We start from the raw sequence: 10,777 nt of genomic DNA, 5'->3' as shown, positions 1-10,777 counted from the left end.
TTGTCGATTTAAAAAGTGGTTTAGCTTTTATTCACATTGCAAAGACATGGTAGATAAAGATGAAGCCAAGTGAGCTGCGTACAAAAATGTCTCATGTCACAGAGCAACATAAAAGCCAACAAAAGTGTTCAAGATTCACTTAAATAATAAGACAATAAGGAACAAACCATCATGTGAATAAATACAGACAAATATACTGACATTTTGAAATAAGCTCACATGCTCTTTCAACCAAAGTTAGGACTGTTTTGTTTTATAAAGGTCCTTTTCAGTTCAGTAAAACAGTTTTTTATTGAGCAGTAGGATGAAATGACATGTAATAATATTAATAAGAATTGTACAAATGTATTAGAGTGTTCAAGAAATAGGGATATATTGTTCTTTTTGTCTGTATTGGTGACTTATTTCATAATGTTGAGTTTATTTGGGGACTTTATGAAAGTTATTAGAGTGGAGAGGGGTATTATTATTTTATTTTTGGGCAGTTTAAGGTTGGATAGTCCGACTTTTTAGGAGGAGAAAAACTATTTTACCACAGTTCCTTAGTATAATAGTGAACACGTTGGCTTGCCATCTAAATCAAGTTGAACATTTCTCAGTGCAGTGTACTGAGTGTGTCCTGCCCTCTGCAGTCTGTGAGGTGGATTTTTAGGGCTCAGTCAAAGTGTCTGTTAGTGGTAATGCACTCGTCCAATAGTCCCCGTCCCCGTGACCAGGATGTCAGGCTGCCCGTTCCTCCAGATCTCCCTGACGATCCGCTCCCTCTCCTCCAGGCGTCTTGCCTTCTCCAGCTCATCAGCTGACGCGAACACGTTCACGCTCCTCAGAGTGCCGTTGGACTGGCTGCTACAATCACTCATGGGCCCCATTGTCACTTTAGGGATCCCCAACGCTGCCTCCTCCTCCTCCCCATCCTCCTCAGCAATACTTTCATCCTCCTCTTCCTCGCTGGACTCCTTCAGCTGTCTCCTCTCGGGGGAAGGGGGAGGTCTGCTGTGGCGGCGAGTCCTGCAGGCGATGCCGGCCACCATGAGGCACAGAGCCATGAGCAGGCCGAAACAGACCCCCATCATGAAATAGAGGGCGAAGCTCTCTGGGTTGGCTGTGTGGGCAGAGAAACACAACAATTACTACACTTGAATACAAAAATATACTTGTAAATATCAATTTTGCGCTACCTTATACTTTTACTCCACTTAATCTGAGAGGGAAATATTGTACATTTTTACCTGACAGCCACAATTACTCTTTGGATTAACATTTCACATTTAAAAGATCTGTCATTATCTTGCAAAATAAAAAGCCTTGTTAAATATTGTACCAGTGGTTTCCAAACTTTTGGAGCAGCTTGTGGCTCTTTACAGAAAAAGAAGTCTCTACTTTGGGTCACAGATGTCAATGAGTTGTGTTTCACTTCCACCAAAGAGACCGCCCAGGACACACAGAGGTAAAACTATCCAATATTTCACAAAGCAAGCAAAAAATCATGTCACAGCCTCTCACATTTATACTGCAACCTTTTGGAAGAGCCTGTGGACTAAACTAAATATAAAGTTAATAAAAAACTAGCTCCACCATGAACACCGCCAACAGTAAAATGCTAACTATCATTAGCACTAGCAGGATCAACCATCTAAAAATGTCATATATAATAAGTATACCACTTCATCCCCCAGATTTACGCTTTATATTTTCAGATATTTGGGCTAAAGTAGGATTGTTAATGCAGGACTTTTAATGTAGTTTCACATACTTAAGTGAAGGATCTGAATACTTCAGAATACCACAGAAGCTGAACGATGGTTGTGTGTGTTTGCTTGACCAGAAACAGAATTGAATCTGTGCTCTCTATCGTTTTTCTGCTGCCTACTTCTGAGCACCAGAATCTCAACTATGTGAGCAGATATGCTGTCGCAGTACAGCAGCGGTGTGAGCCAAAGAAAACAGGACACTGAAGTCCCTGGAACTGATTCAGACTAGACAGAAAACTGAATTATTAAAGCGCAAGAGAAAAATGTCTTCTGTTGAGATTTGCTTGGTTCCAGATGTATTTTGGCTCGTCAGTCTTTAGTGGATAGGTTTGTATTTTTAAGTCTGTCCTGACAGAGTACAGGTAGGAAAAACAAAAATGAAATACACATCACTTTCTTGCTATGTTAGCTACACCTAGCATGTTCAGCGTAAAGAATGGAGACGGAGAGGAACAGCTAGCATGACTCTGGACGAATGTAACAAAAACTGCAGGACGAACGTCAAGGAGGAACTGTAACGCCCACCATAAGTTACATGTCATTTTTAGAGTTATACTTATTAGTTTTCTTAAGTTAGCTACATCTAGCATGCTGCTAGCTTTGCTCCGCATAAAGAATGGAAACAGAGGGCAACAGCTAGCTTGACTCTGTAGCCGACAAATATAACAACCCTATCTTATTTATTTATTTATTTATTTTTTGACAGATATGAATTTTAAGGAGTTGTAAATCATTTTTGGAAATGTACTCATTTGCTTTCTTGCTGGGTTAGCTACATCTAGCATGCGGCTAGCTTTACTTCACATACATAATAGAAAGAGAGGGAAACAGCTAACTTGACTGTCCAAATGTAACAAACAACCAGCAGGTTATATTTAATTTTTTATCACATTTCTTGACAGACTGCTACAAATTTAAAGGACCAGTTATCATTTTTTGTAAATATACTTAGGCCTATTCGATTTCTTGCTGCGGTAGCTAGCATCCTTAGCTTAGCTTAGCATAAAGAGTAGAAACAGCAACAGCTAGCTTGACTCTAGTCTGTCTGGTACAGATTAAACAAACAAGCTACAATATGCTAATTGGTTAGCTTTGGTTATCAGATTTGTTGACAGAGCGAGGGCTAGCTGGTTTCCCTTGCTTCCTGTCTTTGTGCTAAGCTACGCTAACTAGCTGCTGGTGGTTACTTTATATTTCAGTCATCAGTCTTCTCATCTAACTCTAAACATAACAACATGCATTTTACTGTTATTAGTGGCCTGAAGATTTTAAACTACACAGTATTTGCCATGAAATATTAGAGAAAAGTCTGATAAGGGAAAATGTGTGTGTCACAATTTAGTTCTTTTTCTCATTTTCAACACTAGTGATCATCTCGTGACTCCATAGATTCATCCTGTGAGCCCCTCAGGGAGTCCAGAGCCCAAAGTAGTAAACATTATTATAGACACACTGAGTTTTTACCTTTGATGTGAGCGTAGGTCGCCATGCTGTTACTTAACAGCTCCATGTCTCTTTTAACAGGCTCCATCCTGATTCACTGACGGGTCAGTTATCTACCATCGCCAGGACCGAACTCCTCCACTATCCACCAATGACAGATCCTGTCACTTAAAAAACACAAACAGACAGTTGACATGTGTTACTATTTCCATCTGATGTAATATCCTTTGATGAGAGAACAATAGTGTCACTTTCTAACCCACAACAGAAGCCTTAGTTCATCCAACAGATGCCAGAGGCCTGACAAAATGTGTTCCCCACCCATCATTCCTGCGATCTAAACTAGTGTCCGAGGTCAACAGACAAGGACAGTGTGTTCCTCGTAAGTGTTTTACACTCAGGCCTGTGGTCACGACAACGTGAGGCCCTCTCTGCCTGATGGGGATGTTTACATTTATGGCATCGGAGCCTGAGGAGGCTCTTTTCCGGCATCCAGGAAACGTTTTTTTTCTCCTTTTCCCCACAGAAAACATGACGAATGTCACATGTTCCTGCAAATAAACTCTTAGCAAAGTATATTTTCATTTTAGTTTACTTTGCAGAGGTTTTCAGACACTGTTTATGATGGGTTTAGGAACTAATGGCTTTGTTAGTGTTACTGTTTATACAGTAATCCATGAATAAATGCTCACTGGGCTCTTGCATATAGTAAGCCATTAAGTCCGCAGTAAATATATAAGTGTCGGAAGACAAGGATTAATAAAGAATGGTTACGATTATCCATCATGTCTGCAGTTGTAAATGTTTAATAAGTTGTTAATAGATTTTGTTCCAAATGTGCCGCAGCCTTTTTGTCAAACTGTCGTTTTCAGCTGTCTTCATGATAAACGAAAGAAAAGAGGAAAAACACCAATTTGTAGACCAATTTACAAAAATCAGAACAAAATGATATATAAACAAGACAGAAGCTGCAACTCTCATACTGTCATTAAGTCTAAACAGACTTTGTGTAGGTAGTATGTTCACACTGGAAGAGAGACAAAAATAAGTAGTTAGAAGAGTCAATATGCAAACCAAAAAGCCTGATCTGTGTGTGTGTGCGTGTGTGTGCTGTCAGCAGACGCTCTCGTCTCTTCACACAATGCACTGAGGAAGCGGGGGAGCTGCTCACAGCTGCAAAAAAATCAAAAATAATTGTGGATGGTGCTGAAAAAGCTCGTGGGACACCTCGGAAAACACAAAAATAACAATTTGGGGGGGGAGAATTTAAATAAATGTCTATTTGTGAAGTTTAATTGGCTGTGACATCCCAAACTCGCACTGTGGCTGACATGCATCAGTGCATGAACTGATGAATGGGTATTTCCTGTTAGTATAAAATGGTTCGGTCAGTATAACAAAAGCGTACTGATGTTTAGAAGTGTTATGTTTTAGCATGCTAATGTTATCTCATATGAACGACACACTAAATCCAGCAGATGCTGACGGGAATGTCACTCGTTTGATGATACTGGACAAATGACAACAGATGAAAAGTTACGTGTCTTAGTCAAAACAATGAAAGCAGACATTTGATGATACTGTCTTCATTGTTTAACCACCATTGTTGATGAAAATCTATCCGGCATGACTAACATTCAAGGAAATGTCTTAAAGTTGTGTTGAGGTTACGTTTAGTCATGTTTGCTGATCTCCTATCTCACTTTCTGACTCAACTCCAGACGTTTTAGGGAAAAGAAGACCAAACAAAAAAAACGTTCCCTTGAACAAAGGTCTTGTTATTTTTAGACACTTAAGGAAAGGACACATATATCAACCCCATGGTGGTGCCAGAGAAAAACTCAGGGGATCACTAAAGTCAGTAGGGGTTAACCTCTTGGAACCATGAACGTCGTGTAAATTGATGTAGTAGACGTTGAGATGTTTCATTGGATGACTGATGGTGCAACAGGAGAAGTCGGGATTCACCAAACTAATCATTCCTCCTGTGGGGAACACAAATGTTTGCACAAGTCTTCATGCAAATCCATCAAATAGTTGTTGAGATTTCTGGGCTAAAGCGTTGAACCGGTCAACCAACAAACAACCAGACATCATACATGTCTTTCCAGAAGCAATGTCTGTCTTTAGTCTTGGTTATCCACCGACCTGGAACCAGTTTTTACTGATAAAATAGTCCTTGAATATGTTTATTTTTGTACTTTGCACTGATCCTTATGGGGATTGACAGCCTGAGGGCGAGAGGAGGCTCAAGTGCTGGATTTAGTACGTAGCCCTGTCGCAGATGGTCCCACGGTTACTGTAAAGCTCGATGTAAACACGATGACTGATATCTCCCACCCCCTCACATTCCCTGTCATTACAACAACAATATGCGTGGGAGCCAAATGTTTTTCTTTCTGCTGCTTTTCTCTCCAGGGAGAACGAAATCATGCCCTGCTCCCGCCGCTGCCACCGGGGGGCTCGAGACGCTCTCCCACCCTGATCTTTATCCTGGTGACTCTTGGCAGAGCCCAGTGTGCTCTTGGAGGCTTTTCTTTTTTATTTTCTTAGGGGGGTAATTACAGCGATAGTCGCTCTGGTGGCTGACTCAGGGTCCACTGACTCATGGGAACCGATGGGTTTCGACTGGGCCCGGCTTTCTGTTTGGCATTTAACTCGCAGACAGAAGAAGCATGACTCCATCTACACCCTCAATTTGCTGCCCCCAGACCTTAACAACATAAGTGGGCAATTTGGTTTTCGTTTCGGCTGCGAAAAGTCAAACAGTGTTTGTTTTAATTAAAGAGTGGCCTTTACACCCTGTAGTTCTACAAGCCCACATATCAGATTGGTTATCAGACTTGTAGCATCGATCACAAGGCAGATATCAAGACAATGTTTTCTACAATCTGAAGTTTTTAAAGGCATAGTTAGCAATTTGGATGTATCCGCTTTGTTGTCGAGAGTTAGTTGAGAAAGTTTGATACCATTTTCAAGTATGTAGGTTAAAAATGAATCAACCACCAGCAGCCAGTTAGCTTAGCTTAGCATAAAGACTGAAAATAGGGTAGAAAAACAGCTAGCCTGGTTGCTGCCAACAAGTCTTAAGCTCACTAACATGTTTGATCTTATTCTGTTTAAATATTTTTTGATGGATTAAAATGCATTTAAACTTTGTCATTTTGTAAATATACTTAATGCTGAGAAAGCTACACCTAGCATGTGGCTAGATTAACTTAGCAAAGGACTGGAAACAGGGAGAAATAGCTAGCTTTGCCAAAGATTAGCTAAGACCAGCAGCCAGATAGCTAAAATAAACGTCAAGACTGGAAACAAAGAGAAACAGTTAGCTTGACTCCGTCTAAAGATGACAGCTAGGAGCCAGCTAGCTTAGCTTGAGGCTGGAAACAGCTAGGTTGGCTTTGTCCAAAGATTACAGCCAGCAGCCAGTTAGCTTAGCGAAGTATAAGGGCGAGAAATGGGGAAACAGCTAGCCTGGTTCTGCCAAAAGTTATTCCTTATTATGGTGACTGACTGCTGTGAATTTAAAACAACGACATCATTTTTTTGGGGAAAAAACCTATTCACTGTCTTGCTGAGTTAGCTAGTCTGCATCTTACCAAAAGACTGTAAACGGAGGCAAACAGCTAGCTTGGCTCCGGCCTGCAGCCAGTTAGATTAGCATAGCATTAAGACTGGTACAGCTAACAAGGCTCTACCCAGAGGTCAAAACAAACAAAGCTCACTAATTAACACGTTAAAGCTCATTTAAGTGAAAGCGTATTGCTTTTTTACAGGGGGGTTACGTGCCAAAATATTTTCTGCTGCCAAGATGGAGAAAGTATTTCTTTTAAAACCTTTTTTCCCCGTTTAAAGATTTCCTTGTTATTTATTGTGCAGTGACATCTTATCTTTTCATTTTCCAGAACATTTTATCCTCCTTGGTTTATGACTTATTCATAGACACGAGGGATAAGAGGGAGACACAGTGCCAGTGCCACAGTCAACTTTTCTGAACAAACAACGCTATAATAAGTTTAAAAATAGTGTCCTTGCAGGAGCACACCCACACTCTTGTTCTGTTTTCTCACTTGCAGAATGAAACTGTACATATATTCTTATGTAGCACCCCTCATGACTTTATGACAGGCGGTTTGTGGTGAAAGTCTGTCCGGGCTGGAGGCACAGCACAAATACCAGAGGGAGACAAATGTCCGTTTTATGCAGCCGCAGTCTTTCGGGCAGACAGATTTAACACCTAACGTTTCCAGACACGTCCAATAACTTCTCAACTTTTTTTTACTATAACACATGCAAAGCCCGGCAGCTGTAGCTGTTTATGTAAGCCCATAAAATGCACTCCCGTTCAACCCTCCCACACTTCCTGCTTAGATAATCCCATTTAAGTCAAAAGATGAAATCTGAAACCACAGAAGAGAGGACTTGTTATTTTACAGTAGCGGACGCTGCTTCTATAAAATGTTCAAACATCTCTCAGACGGGGGAGAGCTGTCAGAATTAATCTTGTGCAGGAGAAGGTGAATAAAATAGAGCTGAACAAAGCGTTAAAATACACAAAAGAAGCTGATTTTAGATGTAAAGTGTTGTAGCTTCTGTGCCCACAAAGGATTTTATGGTCTGTGGCTTTGTAAACATGGTGCAGACCCTGCTAATAAACTCCTTTGTTGCCCCGTTTATTGCCTGACAACAAAGTGACTGCAGTATATTTGAGAAGATCCTTGAGAAATTGTAAAAATCCCAGCAAATCTGAGTTTCTTCAGACATTTTTTTTCTTTCAGAAAGCCCCTAATAAAAACCTTAATTTACAGGGAGATTCAATATACTGAAGAAAAGGGTACAAAGATAAACACAAGATCATCTGAAATCAGCCCATCACTCACCTTGTTGCTGGACGAGAGCTGCACAGGTTGATGAACACAAACTTTCCACTGAAAAACAAAGAATTCAGATGCAGATTTGGACCTTTTTCTGTCAGCCAACACTTGGATAAGATCCCATAACGTGCACAGAGATGCAGTGAGAGGGTTGGTCCGGAGCTGATGTAGCTGCTGGACTGACGGAGCGGGAGCAGCCCTCCACTATGATCCCCTCCCTGTCATCCGCTAGAGGAGGAGGACCAGACTCTAACGGTCCTCACTGGAGTTGAGGAGGAGGAGGATGAAGAGGAGGAGGAGGAAGAGGAGGAGGAGGAGGAGGTGTTTCCATTTCCTGGGAGACAAGTGAAAGTAATGTACCACTCCACAATAAAAGCCCCAAAATCCTCACTTTACTGGAGTCACTCTGCTGACCAGAGGGAGGTGATCTCTCTCTCTGCCGGCCTCAAACGCACCACAGTGAGGTCTGTTCACTGTGAAGCCGACAGGGTGGAACAGGAAATAGCTCGTCGGCTGCCATGGGCACGGGGCCGCGCTGCTTCAGGGGCTCGTGGATTAATTGAGCTCTTTGTATTTTTAATCTTAGCCTCGAGGGAGGGGAAACTGAGTTACACAGAGATTATTAAGCAAACAGCGGAGCGGCACGTAGAGAAGGGACAGCAGGTGCTGCTGCGTGGTGGAAAGTAATCGAGTAACTTTAATTTTATGCCAGTTTAGACTAAATTGAATCATTTCCTTCTTAAATCTTTGATTGTATCTGAGCTGGATATCATCCTGGAGGTTATGTTTTCATTTGTGTCTGCTGGTTGGTTGGTTTGTTACCAGGATTACACAAAAACTACTGAACGTATTTCCCGAAAACTCAGACGGAGGACGAGTCTCAGCCCAGAATAGACCTCTTTAACTTTTGGTGCAGATCTGGATGAAGGAACAGATCCAGGAATTTCTTTTCTGTTTTCCACATTTTTGTTTATTTGTCAGGGAATAATGCATTGATGGTGATGAAAAAGGTGTATTTAGGTGTCTGAGAGAGTACAATTTTTTATGCAGATCCAAATAAAAATCAGGATTGGGCAGATTTAAAGATGATTTATTTGATATTGAATCAGACTTGATTAAAATAAGGGGGACTGTTGGGCCTTGGCGGAGGTATGTGCTCTACTAAGGGCCATTCTAGTTGTGATGATGTCTTCATTCTGCCATTTTAGCCTCTCGCTCTCAACAACACTTTTACTTTAAATGACTAGTTTAAAAGTGCGCCACATGGATTTGGTAAAGAAATTTGGATCATAACAGAAAGATCTTGTTGACTGATTATTTTTACGCTTTAACAAGCTACATAAACAAATTGACCTTAAAGGACAACACAAATTCATAGTTTTACTTTTATGTGGCGAATCCTGCAACCTTTCTAGCTTCAGTGTACTGGGGACAACTCACAGCTGATTATTTCCTCTATTAATTGATTCATTTTTTTTGGTCGATAAAATGTCAGAAAATTATGAAAAAAATGTCGATCTTTGTTTCCCAAAGCCCAAGATGACGTCCTCAAATGTCTCGTTTTGTCCACAACTCAAAGATATTAATTTTACTGTCACAGAAGAGCAAAGAAACCAGAAAATATTCACATTTAAGAAGCTGAAATCAGAGAATTTGGGCCTTTTTAAATCAAATTATCAAAGTAGTTGCTGATTCACTGATTATTCATTGCAGCTCTCACTCATAAACTTCTTAATGTCCTTGAAGTGGTCACCAGTCAACAACACTGTTTTAAACTTTAACAATGTGTTGTATTTTACCGTTTCATGATGTTTTATTTTTCGTACTTCCACTTAAGTACAGGATGAGAGCACTTGTCTGACCACTGCTGGAGTCCATGACACCGACCCAGCCCTGCTATGTATTGTAAAAGAATTGTTTATGCGGTGGAGCCTCTGTAAAGTGCTATTCTGAGTCCAAGTGAGTGTTGATGTGGCACTCGCTCGTGTTTTCTGCCGAGTGGTAAGCGCTCATTATGTGGGCTGCTGTCATCCAGTTGCTCTCAAGGTTGGTTTTAAAGCAGTCAAGAGAAAAATATGTCCCTCAAAACACACTGAGGCCACAGCCAAAACAATGACCCGGCCGCTGAGGGACATTCCTGTGTGCTTATTGCTCTTAATTTACTGCGCTCAGTTTAAACGGCATGGCTGCTGAATCCACTCCCATCCATCTACAGTGTGGGGTTTATCTGCACCAGCTGCCTCTGCCTGTGTTATGTCAGGCCCGTCCTCTTCCTGACACTCTGTAGGAATAACATACAGCTTGGCAAATTCCTCAAATTCCCTGATCGTATTTGTGTTATCGGGAGAACACTGGGACGGCAGTTTCCAAGAGAAACACTCTCTTCCTTTCAGCCGCTCGGCTCGTTTCCATTGGCTGGACAAGGGTCCCATCGCGCCCGGCTGGATGTCACAGCACCAATCAGGGCGGAGAGTGACGGCTCACTGATGCATGCAGCGGAGATGTTTGCGAGGTGGAAGCTGTGGAAACACGCCGGCTTGTTTTTCCCTCCACCAGACTGGCACTGATCGTGACTAATGTTTTCCTGCATATGGGCAGTTATTAACTTTGGGCCGGTTTCACAGACAGACAGATGGGCTTCTGTGGTGCATGCCAGGAATACTCTGCAGTAAATAAATACATAGTGAGCCACACCTGCACCCACTG

General features: G+C 41.5%; 1 protein-coding gene across 1 annotated transcript; it reads right to left on the bottom strand.

The window, feature by feature from the left end:
• eva1bb (eva-1 homolog Bb (C. elegans)) lies at positions 1-8,531 on the bottom strand. Its single transcript, XM_030411945.1, has 3 exons — positions 8,078-8,531; positions 3,216-3,361; positions 1-1,102 (listed from the first exon to the last, which is right to left on the bottom strand). The coding sequence occupies exons 2-3, from the start codon at positions 3,280-3,282 to the stop codon at positions 672-674; spliced, it is 498 nt and encodes a 165-aa protein (XP_030267805.1). The 5' UTR covers positions 3,283-3,361; positions 8,078-8,531; the 3' UTR covers positions 1-671.
• Between the last annotated feature and the right edge of the window lie 2,246 nt (positions 8,532-10,777).

This window comes from Sparus aurata, chromosome 3 (genome assembly GCF_900880675.1).
Source record: "Sparus aurata chromosome 3, fSpaAur1.1, whole genome shotgun sequence".
NCBI classification, from domain to species: domain Eukaryota; kingdom Metazoa; phylum Chordata; class Actinopteri; order Spariformes; family Sparidae; genus Sparus; species Sparus aurata.
This window is presented reverse-complemented; position numbering and strand designations above follow the sequence as displayed.

Bases quoted from the DNA above. Each gene is read 5' to 3' on its own strand.
- eva1bb (XM_030411945.1), bottom strand. From the start codon at position 3,282: ATGGAGCCTGTTAAAAGAGACATGGAGCTGTTAAGTAACAGCATGGCG. The intron at 1,103-3,215 runs GTAAAAACTCAG...CTGCCCACACAG, and splicing joins GACCTACGCTCACATCAAAG to CCAACCCAGAGAGCTTCGCC.